Consider the following 15885-nt stretch of genomic DNA (forward strand, 5'->3'; position numbering starts at 1 on the left):
AGGAGACGACCCTTGGCCCCGAAACGCGGGCTCGGCTTCTACGAAAGAAACCATAGGAAAAGGCAGAATCCTAGGAAGAAAGGCTTTTATTAGGCTAGCAACGAAGAAAACACGTAAGCAGGGAAAGACCGCTTACCTTCGTGAGTCTTGGCGATCTTCGCCATTTTGTCCACTCGAACACACAGACGGAACTGGCGCTCCCAAGAACTTCCGCTCGTCGCCGCCGCCACGGAGAAAAATAGCTGGGGGCTGCACTCTGCGCGTGCGCCAAACGGGAGCGCGCTCCGTCGGGTGACACGTGACAGAGCTGCCACCTAGAGGGAACCGCGAGGTGCATTGTGGGTGGGGGAGGAGACACGGTTGGGCCCTGAAGTCGCCTGCGTGGTGACCCAGGAAATCCCCGAGCTGAGCCGTAAGGTCCTTAAGTGAGTAACTTTGCCCTGGAGGAAAGTGGATTCTACGAAGGGAGTTAATAACAGACACTGAGTCCCAGCAACTCTGGAGGCTGAGGCGGGAGCATCGCTTGAGCCCAGGAGTTCGAGGCAGCCGTGAGCCGTAATCGTGTCGCGCCACTGTACTCAAGCCTCCAGACCGGGCGACAGAGCAAGACCCCGAGACCCCTCCCATTAAAAAAAAATGAACACTGTACGAAACACTGCGGTTTCAGAGCTGGAAGAGACCTCAGACATTCAATCCCTTTTCCCAAAATTCACTGGAAGAGCTCGAGGAAAACTTTCACTTGCAGCTGTCTCAGTCTTTACAGTGCTTAGTTACGAAGACAGTCTTAACAGTCCCATCTTTCGCCCTGTAATTCAAGGTCATTTTTCATTCTTTCTGTTTAATAATTGCAAATAATTTGGGTAGGAATTTCGTTGAGCCTCACAAATCGTTGCTGAGTTGCACAGTGACAATCTTGCCACCCTTTTAAAGCCTTTTACTTTATGGGTTCTTAGAAAACCACTCATCGTCATTATTAACATTCATTAGATGTTCTCTTAAATCCTAGACGGTATTCCTAAATCAGGAATTTTAATAGATCAGAATACGGCAGTCTGTTTTCCTGGGCATCAATTATAATATAACCTTGTACTGTCACACTGGTCTTGGACTTCGACGATGAAAAAGAAAGAAAGGCTCAGAAAGATGGGTCCCGGAAGCAGCCGAGGAAAACAGGTAGTTATCAAGGTTAGAGCCATCACAAAGAGAGGAGTACCTCGTTATGTGATAAACCTGCAACCCAAATACTAACCATACCATGGGTCAGTATGGTCGTTTGAAGGGAGGGAAATGGTATGGGTGTATTCCTCTTGCAGGAAGACCCCCTATCTACTTTGGGTAAAGTGAGGAGCCATTTTCCTGAGGCTAGCGGTAGGTGGGAGATATATGGACAATGGCACTGGACTGAGAGCTTAGATAACCTGTCCCTGGTGACTCCTGACCTGCAGCCTTGCTCCCTCTTTCCCTCTCACCAGACTCCCTCCCTTCTTCAGATCAGGTGACACAAACGATTTTTTTTTCTGTTTTTTTGACACAGAGTCTTGGTTTGTTGCCCAAGCTGGAGGGCAGTGGTGCGATCACAGCTGACCCTAACTTCGACCTTAAGGTTCAAGAGACTCTCCTGCCTCAGTCTCCAGAGTAGCTAGTACCACCAACATGGGCCACCATACCCAGCTAATTTTTATTTTTTGTAGAATGAGATCTTACTATATTCCCCAGGCTGGTCTCAAACTCTTGGCCTCAAGCAGTCCTCCTGCCTCAGACTCCTAAAGTGCTGGGATTATAGGCGTGAGCCACCACAGATTTTTATTAGCATCAGTAAAGGAATAAATTTGATAAATTAAAATTTTTGGCCAGGCGTGGTGGCTCATGCCTGTAATCCCAGCACTTTGGGAGGCTGAGGCAGGCGGATCACGAGGTCAGGAGTTCAAAACTAGCCTGACCAACACAGTGAAACCCCGTCTCTACTAAAAATACAAAAATTAGCCGGGCATGGTGGCACGTGCCTATAATCCCAGCTACTCAGGAGGCTGAGGCAAGAGAATTGCTTGAACCCAGGAGGCGGAGGTTGCAGTGAGCAGAGATCGTGCCACTGCACTCCAGCCTGGGCAACAGAGTGAGACTCCGTCTCAAAAAAAAAAAAGAAAAAAAGATGTGATGGTTAATTTTAAGTGTCAACTTGACTGGATTAAGGAATACCTAGAAACCTGGTAAAGCTATTTTGTGGTGTGTCTGTATGGGTGTTTCCAGAGATTAGCGTGTGAGTACAAGTGGGCTAGGTGGGGAAGATCGGCCCTCCGTGTGGCCAGGTACCATCCAGTCTGCTGGGGACCCCAGGAAGAACAGAAGCAGAGAAAAGGTGAAAATGTCAATTTATGTGCGAAGGCTGGCTACATCCAATCTTCCTCTATTGTTGTTTTTGGATAACGACCCCAAGCTGCTCAGCCTTTGGAATCCTGGATTTATACCAGCAGCACCCTATCCCCACCCCTTCCTCCTGGTTCTCAGGCCTTTGTCCTTGGACTGAGTTACATCATTGTCTTCGCTGATTCTAAACCTTGGGACTTGGACTGAGCTACCAGCATCTCAGGGCCTCCAGTTTGCAGATGGCCTGTCAAGGGACTTAGTCTCCAAAATTGCAGGAGCCAGTTTCCCTAATAAATCCCAATGTGATAGTTCTTATCCCACAGGCCCACTTTAGTTTAGTTTAGTTTTGCTTTGTTTTTAGAAATGGGGTCTTGCTCTGTTGCCCCAGCTGTAGTGCAGTGGCTCACTCCAGCCTCAAACTCCTGGGCTCTGGTGATCCTCCCAACTCAGCCTCCTGAGTAGCTAGGATTACAGGTGCACACCACCATGCCCAGCTACCTTTTATTTTTTTTTTTTTTGAGACAGAGTCTTACTCTTTCACCCAAGCTGGAGTGCAGTGGCATAATCTCAGCTCACTGTAGCCTCTGCCTGCCTAGTAGCTGGGACCACAGATGTGTGCCACTACACCCAGCTAATTTTTTATTTTCAGTAGAGACAGGGCTTTGCCATGTTGGACAAGCTGGTCTTGAACTCCTGGCCTCAAGTGACCCACCCACATCGACCTCCCAAAATGCTGGGATTACAGGCGTGAGCCATCTCACCTGCCTACTTTTTAAATTTTTTGTAGAGACAGGGTCTTGCTATATTGCCCAGGCTAATCTCGAACACCTAGCCTCAAGCGATCTTCCCATCTGGGCCTCTCAAAGTGCTGGGATTACAGGCAGGAGCCCCTTAACCAACTTCGAGAACTTGGGAAATAAGATGTGGTGGGTCCTTGCCACCGTGAGCCAAACCTGGGTCAGAACTTCATGTGTGATCTGGCCCCTACATACACCCACTCTGATAGGATATTATGACACTTTGGATAACAATGTCGATTTGGACCTTGTGTCCCACAGGTCTTAAAATATTTGGTTATTCCACTTTTCCCAGTGTATAGTTACCAGAGCAAATGATAGGTCCCTTTGGAGAAGTATTAAGGGATCATTAACAAATACTAACAACAACAAAAAAGGAAAACAAAACAAACACTGTGGTGTTACACAGTCCTTCCTGGGGACCTAGCTTCTGCTTCAGTTAGATGACCTGAACTCAGATTTCTAGGTCTGAAAACTACCTTAGGTCTGGAAACTAGCTGAAGATCACTTTTTTTTTTTAACTGGGACAAGTGCCTTCAGCCTCCTAATGATTCATGTTTTATTTCTCTTGGTTGCACAGATTGAGCAGTACCCTTGTAGTCTGCCCAATCAATCTTGCCTCTAAGGATACCCAGTTGTATGAATCATATATTTCTGCAGGTCAACCATTCTGACCTTATGCTAATTGTGACAATTGTGCCCACCTTGCTGCTGACAGTTAAGCATCACTAAAGTAGGAAATAGGGTCCAAACTGACACTACTTAAGGAGGGCAAGTAGTGATGGGACCTCATCATCCCATTGCTATCATGGAGCTCATCACTGTCACTGCATCTGCTGCTTTCACCTAAGGTCTGTAAAAGACAGCCACATTGGTGACAGTACCAAGCTGAGCTGTATCAGTGAAGTCAGAGGCAAACAGAAAAAGCAGTAATAGTGATTCTTTTTTTTCTGTTTTTTTTTTTTTTTTTTTTTTTTTTTTTTTTTGAGACGGAGTCTTGCTCTGTTCCCCAGGCTAGAGTGCAGTGGCACGACCTTGGCTCACTGCAACCTCTGCCTCCTGGGTTCAAGTGATTCTCCTGCCTCAGCCTCCCAAGTAGCTGGGACTACAGGCACATGCCACCACGCCCGGCTAATTTTTGTATTTTTAGTAGAGACGGGGTTTCACCATATTGGCCAGGCTGGTCTTGAACTCCTGACTTCGTGATTCAACCACCTCAGCCTCCCGAAGTGCTGGGATTACAGGCATGAGCCACTGCGCCCAGCCTAGGGCCATGCTACTCTTAATACTAATTCCTAGGTGGGGTGTGGTGGCTCACATCTATAATCCCAACAATTTGGGAGGCTGAGGTGCAGGGATTGCTTGAGACCAGGAGTTGGAGACCAACCTGGGCAACATAATGAGACTTTGTCTCAATTAAAATAAAAATCAGTCCTGGAGCTGTGGCTCACGCCTGTAATCCCAGCACTTTGGGAGGCCGAGGCAGGTGGATCACCTGAGGTCGGGAGTTCGAGACCAGCCTGACCAACATGGAGAAACCCCATCTCTACTAAAGATACAAAATTAGCCGGGTATGGTGGCACATGCCTGTAATCCCAGCTACTCGGGAGGCTGAGGCAGGAGAATTGCTTAAACCTGGGAGGCAGACGTTGCAGTGAGCCAAGATGGTGCCATTGCACTCCAGCCTGGGCAACAAGAGCAAAACTCCATCTCAAAAAAATAAAATAATAAAATAAAATAAAAATCAGGTCAGGCGCGGTGGCTCACACCTGTAATCCCAGCACTTTGGGAGGCCAAGGTGGGTGGATCACTTGAGGTCAGGAGTTCAAGACCAGCCTGGCCAACATGGTGAAACTGTGTCTCTACTAAAAATACAAAAATTAGCCAGGCATGGTGGCAGGCACCTGTAATCCCAGCTACTCGGGAGATTGAGGCACAAGAATTGCTTGAACCCGGGAGGCGGAGGTTGCAGTGAGCCGGGAGCATGCCACTGCACTCCAGCCTGGGCGAGCGAGACTCAGTCTCAAAATAAATAAATTAATTAATTAAATTAAAAATAAAAAATTTAAACAATATTTGAATTAGGGACAGTGTCTCATTATGTTGCCCAGGTTGGTCTTGAACTCCTGGGCTCAAGCGATCCACCTGCATCAGCCTCCCAAAGTCCTGGGATTACAAGTGTGAGCTACTATGCCCAGCAAATTATTTTTAAAGGAATCAAATATATATATATATATGTTAAGTCCTTGTCCTGACCCTCAGCTTTTTCTACTCTCTGACAGCCAGAGATGAGACTCTTTATATACTGCCAAGGATGCCCTTCAGCTTTCACATTTAACCTACACTGGGGATTAATCACTCTCAGCCTTTCGTTTTCTTTCTCCAGTATCTCTGTAGAAGCTATTAATGTTTCACCTACAACCAGTGAGAGAGTCCTCGTTGCTGTCTAGATAGCAGGTAATGCAGATCTAAAAATCACATTTTTGAATCTCCTTGGATAACTCTTGGATCCCAGTTGTCACAGGTTGGGTTGCCTTTGAAGCCAACTCTGAGATGAAGATCTGCGTGCAAGAAGTTTGCAAGGATCTAGCCAAGCATGGTGGCTCATGCCTGTAATCCCAGCACATTGGAAGGCCGAGGCAGGAGGATCGCTTGAGCCTAGGAGTTTGAGACCAGCCTGGGCAACATATTGAGACCCCTGTCTCTCTTAAAAACAAACAAAAAAAAAGTTTTTTAAAAAAAGAAGTTTGCAGCCAGGTGCAGTGGCTCACACCTGTAATCCGAGCACTTTAGGAGGCCGAGGCAGGCAGATCACTTGAGGTCAGGAGTTTGAGAACAGCCTGGCCTACATGGCGAAACCCCGTTTCTACTAAAAATAAAAAAATTAGCTGGACGTGGCGGCGGGCACCTGTAATCCCAGCTACTGGGAGGCTGAGGCAGGAGAATCACTTGAACCCAGGAGGCGGAGGTTGCAGTGAGCCGAGATCATGCCATTGCACTCCAGCCTGCGCGACAAGGGTGAAACTCCCTCTGAAAAAAAAAAAAAAAAAAAAAGCTGGGCGTGGTGGCTCACACCTGTAATCCCAGCACTTTGGGAGTACAAGGAGGGCAGATCATGAGGTCAGGAGATCGAGACCATCCTGGCTAACACAGTGAAACCCCATCTTTGCTAAAAATAGAAAAAATTAGCTGGGTGTGGTGGCGGGCGCCTGTAGTACCAGCTACTCAGGAGGCTGAGGCAGGAGAATGGCGTGAACCCCGGAGGCGGAGCTTGCATTGAGCTGAGATCGCGCCACTACACTCCAGCCTGGGCAACAGAGCAAGACTCTGTCTCAAAAAAAAAAAAAAAAAAAGAAGAAGTTTGCATGCAAGATTCCTGTGAGGATCCACACCTGTGGGAGAGTAAAGGCAGCAGGTTGGGCAAAGGAGGAAGTTGAACTGCCACTCAGTTACAACAAAGACCTAAACCAATAATGGAGGAACTCTGGTGATGAGATGTCCCTTCAGAGTTGTCATGAATTGAGGTAAAGGGGTTGGAACTTTATACTCCCATATCAACAAGAATTTGGATCTTGGCTTCCACAGGAGGAGGGAAGAGGCAGCTCTCTTTTAGCCACAAGCAATCCCCAGAGAGGGATGCATTGGAGAGCTGTTACCCACAGAACTCCCAACAGCTCTAGTATTACGGGAAGGGGAAGGAATCCGGGCAGCCCACGGTAGCATCCTCTACAGGTGTCCAAAAGTGCCTTCCATGAGATGGACAATGATACAGAAATAGAGTAGATGGTGACACTGTGCCCTAGGGATCTAAACCTTAAAGAAGTTAGGGTTTTCTGGCTGGGCGCAGTGGCTTATGCCTGTAATCCCAGCACTTTGGGAAGCCAAGGCGGGCGGTTCACAAAGTCAGGAGATCGAGACCATCGTGGCCAACATGGTGAAACCCCGTCTGTACTAAAAATACAAAAATTAGCCAGGCATGTGATGGCATGCGGCTGTAGTCCCAGCAACTCAGGAGGCTGAGGCAGGAGAGTTGCTTGAACCTGGGAGGTGGAGGCTGCAGTGAGTCGAGGTCGCACCACTGCACTCCAGCCTGGGTGACAGAGCGAGACTCTGTCTCAAAAAAAAAAAAAAAGTTTTGGTAAGGTGGGTATATTATGATCCAAGAGAAGTAGTGAAGAGTGAAGGAGACATTAGTCCTGTTCTCTTGGCCTTGAAGTACTTGGGTAGCAAGGGTTATCAAACACCCCCTTTTTAAATTTTTTTGAGATGGAGTCTCACTCTGTCTCCCAGGCTAGAGTGCAGTAGCACGACCTTGGCTCACTGCAACATCCGCCTCCCGGGTTCAAGCGATTCTCCTGCCTCAGCCTCCTGAGTAGCTGGGACTATAAGCCAGCACCACCACACCCAGCTAATTTTTGTATTTTTAGTGGAGATGAGGTTTCACCATGTTGGCCAGGATGGTCTCGATCTCCTGACCTCGTGATCCACTGGGATTACAGACATGGGCCACTGTGCCTGGCCAAACACCATTTTCTTTCTTGGAATGGTGATTAATTGAAAATAATTTTGAATGTACTGTTTTCTTTATGGCAGTTTATCAATGGCTATGCCTCTCCAGGAGCCTCTAAGTGTGAAAGTGGGGTTGGAGGAAGAGTGCAGCATGCTGTGTGTGTGTGTGTGTGTGTGTGTGTGTGTGTGTGAGAACCTCCTTTCCCTCCCACTAACGCAGTGATTCTCAAACTCTAAGGGCATCCCCTGAGGAGCTTCTTAAAATTATAGGTTGTGGGCCCAAACTCCAGAGATTGATTGAGTAGGTTTGAAGTGGAGTCCAAGTGCTGATAATTCTCTACAGGTGGCCAACTTTGAGAAGTGTGCGATCTCAAAGCCTCTTTTCTCAGCTATGTTTGAATTCTGGGAGAAGGCAGACAGGTCTCCAGTGTTCTATGGTCAGAAGAAAGAAACGTATCCAAATATTCAACAGCATGTGTGATCTGTCACCCCCGCTACTCACCCCAGTGTGAAAATGTGCCTATGGTTGAGAAAGAATAAGCAGCCTCGTATGAGAGAGGAAGCACAGGGCAGCTTCACAGGGTGCCACGAGTCAGCCAAGGAAATTGTTCTGAACCCTGTAAGACACATGACCCCCTCCACTCTCCTGAAATAAAATTCATAGAGAATAGAATCTGATCACACAGGTAATTTTGAAAAATATCAATTAATGCCCCAAATGAAATATAAAAGGAGAAATCAGAGGGAAAAAAATGCTTATAACAAAAGATGTATTTTGAGGATTTGGGAAGTTTATAAATCACAGATTAGGGGTTCCAGAAGGCACAAAGGAAAGGTTTGAGAGAAAAAAGTTAGTGGAAAGGAAGCTGTGAGCTGTATAGTAATGAGGATAAACGGGAGAATGACTATTGGAGGGGCTTTTAATTTAGATGGCAAGAATAACAAGTGGGGATATCTGGCTATTAGATTATCATTAACATATGTGGTCTCAGGAATCCTCAGGTGAGTGCAGAAAGAGGTAAGTGAACACCCGGGCCATAATCTATAATGCGACAGCAATCTCCAACCCATGGGCTATAGCTGGCTGCCACACCTCCCTTTTTGTGTGGTAAAATATATATAATATAAAATATGCATTTTAAATATTTTAAGTGTACAATTCAGTGGCATTAATTACATTCAAACTGTTAATACGACTATCACCACTACCTCTATCCAAACTTTTTTTTTTATCACCCCAACCGAAACTCTGGGATCATTAAGCAATAACTTCCCATTTTCCCCTTTTCACTTAACTCCTTGTAACCTCTAATCTACTCCTGCAGTGAGATTTCCTGGATAGGGTAACACCAGATCAGTCTTATAGATGAGGTAAAAATGATGGAGGAGATGGGGGCAAGAATAGGACACAGGACCCTCTAGAAAAAGAGGACAATGTAGGCAACAGACACCATAGTGTCTGTAGGGGACCTCAAAGCAGTTCTTTGTGGCTAAGTGCCATAGTATGTGGCAGGAAGCTGCAAAAGAGGAATTCTAGGATTGGCTCAGAGGCTGGTTATATAAACAGGAAGAATCTGTTTCCTTGATCTACTCTGAGTTCCCTGAAATAAAAATTTCTGAATCCCAGCACTTTGGGAGGCTGAGGTGGGCAGATCACGAGGTCAGGAGATTGAGACCATCCTGGCTAACACGGTGAAACCCCGTCTCTACTAAAAAAATACAAAAAAAAATAGCCGGGTGTGGTGGCGGGCACCTGTAGTCCCAGCTACTCCGGAGGCTGAGGCACGAGAATGGTGTGAACCCGGGAAGCGGAGCTTGCAGTGAGCCAAGATCGCGCCACTGCACTCCAGCCTGGGTGACAGAGCCTGGGTGTCTCAAAAAAAAAAAAAAGAATTTCTGTATCTGGAAAGCTAAGTATGTTGTCACCCTTTGTGGCCCTGCCTAGATAATTATCGTATTTTCTGCTGAAATTTCTAGTTTTGGCTTACTTGAATTGAATTATTTTATTTTATTTTTATTTTCTTTGAGGTGGAGTCTGGCTGTGTCAACCAGGCTGGAGTGCAGTGGCACGATCTCAGCTCACTGCAACCTCCACCTCCCAGGTTCAAGCGATTCTCCTGCCTCAGCCTCCTGAGTAGCTGAGATTACAGGCGCCCACCACCAAGCCTGGGTAATTTTTGTATTTTTAGTAGAGATGGGGTTTCACCATGTTGGCTAGGCTGTTCTCAAACTCCTGACCTCAGGTGATCTGCCTGCCTCAGCCTCCCAAAGTGCTGGGATTACAGGTGTGAGCCACCACACCTGACCTGAATTGAATTTTTTTTTTCTCGAAATGGAGTCTTGCTCTGTCGCCAGGCTGGAGTGCAGTGGCACGATCTCGGCTCACTGCAAGCTCTGCCTCCCAGGTTCAAGCGATTCTCCTGCCTCAGCCTCCCAAGTAGCTGGGACTACAGGCGCATGCCACCATGCCCAGCTAATTTTTTGTATTTTTAATAGAGATGGGGTTTCACCGTGTTAGCCAGGATGGTCTTGATCTCCTGACCTGGTGATCCGCCTGTCTCGGCCTCCCAAAGTGCTGGGATTACAGGCTTGAGCCACCGCGCCCAGCTTGAATTGAATTGTTTTTAAAAAATAATTCTAATATGATAGTATTACAAGGTTGCTGCTACATTTTTCAAGAAGTCATATAAATTATAAAAGCATCCTGACTCAGATTCAGAAGATGTGGATTTGCTTGCTGGCTCTGCTGCTTTCTAGTTTGTGCAAGTTACTTAATATCCCTAAAGCTCAGTTGCCTAAGGTCTTAGTAAATGTGTACTGAAGGATTTAAATAAAAAAAGGCTTCATCACACCTTCCCAGATGCACCAATACCAGCCAGTGCTTCCTCCGCAGAAATCTGAGTACCAGGTTTGTGGTGCTTGGGGATAGAGGGTTTGTCTCTTCTGTGCTTCCTAGACACTAGCATCAGCCAAGCAATGTCCTTGCCTCAAAGATCTGGGTTCCAGCATTGTGAGAATCTGCCACCAAGTTTCTAATGATAACTCCCAACTTCTTCCTTTTGTTCCCCTGCCCCTAGAGGTATGTGCAGAAAAGTGTTAGGCCTGACTGCTGTCCTTTGAAAGACCTCCGTATAGGTTTGTCCTTGGCTGGCATTTGGTAACTGGGTTTTCAGAAGGGTTCCCATCATTCACAGAACTGATGAGTGTGTCTCACTGTGCCTATGCACAGTGTATTGTTTGCATAAACCATATCGTTTCTGCTGAACACCATTTTGGAGTCTGGAATTTGGGTACATACCAGGCAGAGAGGATGCTTATGTGAGCAGGCCCCCATAAAAACCTTGAGCCTTGAGTCTCTAAGGAGCTACTGTGGTTGGCAATATTTCACATGTGTTGTCACAACTCCTTGCTGGACTAATTAAGCATTTCCTCTGTGACTCCATGACTTCACTGGGAGAGGACCCTTGAAAGTTTGCTCATGGCTTCCTCCAGATTCCTAACATGGACCTTTATCCTTGCTAATTTTGCTTTCTATACTTTTCCTGTCATAAATCATAGCTGTGAGTATAAATATATGCTGAGTCCTGTGAGTCCTTTTAGCAAATCATTGTACCCGGGAATGGTCTTGGGGACACAAGGTGATACCTACTTCTTGAAGTTAACTGTTTTCTTATCTCAGTATTCCCTTTTATGTTTTTGTATTGTGGGGTTTTTTTAATTTATTTTTTGTTTTTTATTTTTTTTGAGACAGGGAGTCTTGCTCTGTCACCCAGGCTGGAATACAGTGGCGCAATCTCGGCTCACTGCAACCTCCGCCTCCCAGGTTCGAGCAATTCCCTGCCTCAGCCTCCCGACTAGCTGGGATTACAGGCGCCCGCCACTAGGCCCAGCTAATTTTTGTATTTTTAGTAGAGACGGGGTTTCACCATTTTGGCCAGGCTGGTCTTGAACTCCTGATCTCGTGGTCCACCCACCTCGGCCTCCCAAGTGCTGGGACTACAGGTGTGAGCCACTGCACCTGGCCTTGTTTTTGTATTGTTTTTGTTGTTTTGAGACAGGGTCTCACTCTGTGACCCAGGCTGGAGTGCAGTGGTGTGATGTTGACTCACTGCAACCTATACCTCCCGGGTTCAAGTGATCCTCCCACCTCAGCCTCCCAAGTAGCTGGGACTACAGGTGCACATTACCATGCCTTGCTAATTTTTGTATTTGTAGAGATGAGGTCTCGCAATGTTGCCCACACTGGTCTCGAACTCCTGGGCTCAAGTGATCCACCTGACTCAGCCTCCCAAAGTGCTAGGATTACAGGCATGAGCCACCATGTCCAACCTCTCCTTTTTTGGGGGGGGGGGGTCAACTTAATTCCACAAACCCTTTTAAACAATATCCCTATGTTTTTTGTTTAATTGGTATAATTTCTGTTTTCCTGATGCTCCCTAAGCAGCATCACCAGTCAGTAAGGGCAAAATGCCTAGTTAATGTCCTTTGCTATTCCCCTGTTTATCAGAAACTAACATATGTAATAGGGCTAATCTCTTGTAACTCAGTTCCAAGAGGTGTTCAAGGAAGTTGCTCTTTAACAAGGAAGGTGGTGTTTAAACCAAACATTTTCCACAGACAGTCTCTATTTTTGTTTTGTTTTTGAAATGGAATCTCACTGATTGCCCAGGCTGGTCTTGAACTCCTGGCCTAAAGTGATTCTCCCTCCTAGGTCTTCCAAAGTGCTGGCATTACAGGTGTGAGCCACCACACCCATTAAATATGGTAGAGAAGCCAGGCGCAGTGGCTTACGCCTGTAATCCCACCACTTTGGGAGGCCGAGGGGGGCGGATCACCTGAGGTCGGGAGTTTGGGACCAGCCTGACCAACATAGAGAAACCCCGTCTCTACTAAAAATACAAAATTAGCTGGGCGTGGTGGCGCATGCCTGTAATCCCAGCTACTCGGGAGGCTGAGGTAGGAGAATCACTTGAATCTGGGAGGTAGAGGTTGTGGTCAGCCAAGATCGCGCCATTGCACTCCAGCCTGGGCAACAAGAGCAAAACTCGAAAAAAAAAAAAAAAAGATAGACAGAAAAGGTGCCAGTAATACGATTATGTTAACTTTTAAAACTAATTTTATTTCAGGGAAAAAAATATATATGATGTTTAGGTAAAGATCTTGTTCTGTGGTTAAAATTCATCCTGTATTTGTTTTGATTGGAGGAGTGACTAAAAGTGCTGTTACTGTGCTCTCCTCAGCAGCACATATACTAAAATTGGAACAATACAGAGAAGATTAGCATGGCCCCTCTGCAAGGATGACACGCAAATTTGTGAAGTGTTCCATATTTTTATAAAAAGAACAGAAAAAAGAAAACAATGCTGTTACTACTAGAAATCATTGCCATCTCTATCTACTCGAAGACTTTCTGGTTCTGTTCAGTCTGTAGGGTTCCGAAGAGTGAGCAAAATCTATAATAAACAGTATGATTCTAAGTAGAAATCAATCAGGAGGATTTCATTTGGAAAAATCACATAAAGGCAGAAATAAAAAGGTACAGATAAAATGTTTTATTATGGAAGATTTCAAACATCCACAAAAATTAGATATGACTATGAAGAACTCCCCATGTACCTATCATTCAGTTCATTGATTATCAATATAAGCTTAATTTTGTTTCATCCACTGTATTCCCCCAACCCCTTTTGGGTTATTTTAAAGCAAAGCACAGACATCATATTTCATCTGTAAATACTTCTGTGTGAATATCTGAGATAAAGATTCATTTAAATAAGGTAAATACACCTACAATTTTTTAAAAATTTAAAACTTTTTTTTTTTTTTTTGAGACAAGAGTGTCACATTCTCGCCCAGGCTGGAGTGCAGTGGCGCCATCTCGGCTCACTGCAAGCTCCGCCTCCCAGGTTCATGCCATTCTCCTGCCTCAGCCTCCCGAGTAGCTGGGACTACAGGCGCCCGCCACCATGCCGGGCAATTTTTTTTTTTTTTTATTTTTAGTAGAGGGTTTCACTATGTTAGCCAGGATGGTCTCGATCTCCTGACCTCATGATCCGCCCACCTCAGCCTCCCAAAGTGCTGGGATTACAGGTATGAGCCACCATGCTCAGCCTAAAAAATGAAAAACTTTTATTTATTTATTTTTTTAGGGACAGTGTCCCACTCTGTCGCCCAGGCTAGAGTGCAGTGGTGCTATCCTAGGTCACTGCAGACTCCAACTCCTGGATTCAAGTGATCCTCACATCTCGGTCTCCCAAAGTGCTGGGATTACAGGCATGAGCCAACTGCACCCAGCCTTAATAATTTTCTTTTTTTGAGACAGGGTCTCGCTGTGTCACCCAAGCTGGAGTGCACAATCCCAGCTCACTGCAACCTCTGCCTTCCAGGTTCAAGCAATCCTCCTGCCTCAGCCTCCTGAGTAGCTGGGATTACAGACACGTGCCACCACCCCCAACTAATTTTTGTATTTTTAGTAGAGATGGGGTCTTACCATATTGGCCAGGCTGGTCTCGAACTCTTGACCTCGTGATCCACCTGCCTTGGCCTCCCAAAGTGTGGGATTACAGGTGTGAGCCACCGTGCCCAGCCTCTCTACCATAGAGCTTAACCTTTAGCACATTCAAGAAGTATTCACAAAATAAAGTATATACAATTTAAAATTTAGTTGCTCAAAAAAGATGTCATCGCCGGGCGCGGTGGCTCATGCCTGTAATCTTAGCACTTTGGGAGGCCGAGGCAGGCAGATCACCTGAGGTCAGGAGTTTGAGACCAGCCTCAACATGGAGAAACCCCATCTCTACTAAAAATATAAAATTAGCCAGTCATGGTTGTGCATGCCTGTAATCCCAGCTACTCGGGAGGCTGAGGCAGGAGAATTGCTTGAACTAGGGAGGCGGAGGTTACGGTGAGCCAAGATTGCTCCGTTGCACTCCAGCCTGGGCAACAAGAGTGAGACTTGGTCTCAAAAAAAAAAAAAAAAAGTCATCATATAGACAGTAGGGCAAAGTACCCACGTAAAAAGATTAGTTCTATGATTACAGTGAATTTGACATCAACCAGTAAATGTGTTTATAATCGTAACACAGTCCTTACTAACAATGTAATCAAGGCTTTTTTTTTTTTTGAGACCGCGTTTTGCTTTTGTTACCCAGATTGGAGTGCAATGGCACGATCTCAGCTCACCGCAACCTCCACCTCCCGGGTTCAAGCGATTCTCCTGCCTCAGCCTCCCGAGTAGCTGGGATTACAGGCATGCGCCACCACACCTGGCTAATTTTTGTATTTTTAGTAGAGACGGGGTTTCTCCATGTTGGTCAGGCTGGTCTCGAACTCCTGACCTCTTGATCCACTCTCCTCCGCCTCCCAAAGTGTTGGGATTACAGGCGTGAGCCACTGCACCCGGCCAAAAATTTCTTAAAATCATCTAGTATCCAGCTTTCAAATTTCTTAGTCTCATATACTTTTTTTTAATATTTAGTTTGTGCAAAAGAAAATCAAAATAAAGCCTTTTACATCTTTTAAATCTACAACTGTCTCCCCCTTCCCTTCCTTTTTTACTTGATATTTACTCACTGAAGAAACTGGGTGACTTGTTTTATAGAATTTCCTGCATTCTGGAGTTGGCAGATAGTGTCCCCTTGGTGTCATTTAACATGTTCTTTTCTTTTTGGTTTGAGTCAGGGTCTCACTCTGTCACCCAGGCTGGAATGCCGTGGAATGATCACAGCTCATTGCAATCTCAAACTTCTGGGCTCAAGTGATCCTCTTGCCTCAGCCTCCCCAGTAGCTGGGACTACAGGCGTGTACCACCATGCCCAGCTAATTTAAAATTTTTTTTTTTTTGTAGAGATGGGGTCTCGCCATGTTGTCAAGGCTGGTCTCAAACTCCTGGCCTCAAGCGACCCTCCTGCCTCAGCATTCCAAAGTGTTGCGATTTCAGGCATGAGCTACTGTCCCTGGCCTGAAAATGTGCTTTAAAGAAGACCTTACTGGAATACTGGAAATATTTAAGATTTAAAGAAGAGCAAGTGAGAGGTGACAACGTGCTGGCAGCCCTCGCTTGCTCTTGGCGCCGCCTCAGCGTCGGCTCTGGCCACACTCCAGGAGCCCTTCAGCTTGCCGCTGTGCTATAAGGGCCCCTCCCTGGGGCTGGCCGAGGCAGGAGCCGGCTCTCTCTGCTCGCCGGGAGGTGTGGAGGGAGAGGCGCAGGTGGGAG

The 15885-nt window shown here is 46.2% G+C and overlaps 1 protein-coding gene and 1 non-coding gene across 5 annotated transcripts in view; one reads left to right on the forward strand and one right to left on the reverse strand.

The window, feature by feature from the left end:
* SF3B1 (splicing factor 3b subunit 1) overlaps positions 1 to 338 on the reverse strand; it is a 43193-nt gene extending 42855 nt beyond the window's left edge. For 3 of the 4 annotated variants that reach the window (XM_063695067.1, XM_031008517.3, XM_063695068.1), the window contains exon 1: positions 137 to 275. In XM_063695067.1, the coding sequence (XP_063551137.1) occupies positions 137 to 164 (28 nt within the window). In that variant the 5' untranslated portion in view covers positions 165 to 275. Of the gene's footprint in view, positions 1 to 136 lie in introns of all 4 variants that reach the window. The other variant, XM_031008515.3, reaches the window with a different exon arrangement.
* A 12559-nt stretch (positions 339 to 12897) lies between these two features.
* On the forward strand, positions 12898 to 13004 carry LOC115933925 (U6 spliceosomal RNA). Its single transcript, XR_004069751.1, has one exon. It is a non-coding gene; the product is annotated as a U6 spliceosomal RNA (small nuclear RNA).
* The last annotated feature ends 2881 nt before the right edge of the window (positions 13005 to 15885 follow it).

This window comes from Gorilla gorilla, chromosome 11, assembly GCF_029281585.2.
Source record: "Gorilla gorilla gorilla isolate KB3781 chromosome 11, NHGRI_mGorGor1-v2.1_pri, whole genome shotgun sequence".
Lineage (NCBI taxonomy): Eukaryota > Metazoa > Chordata > Mammalia > Primates > Hominidae > Gorilla > Gorilla gorilla.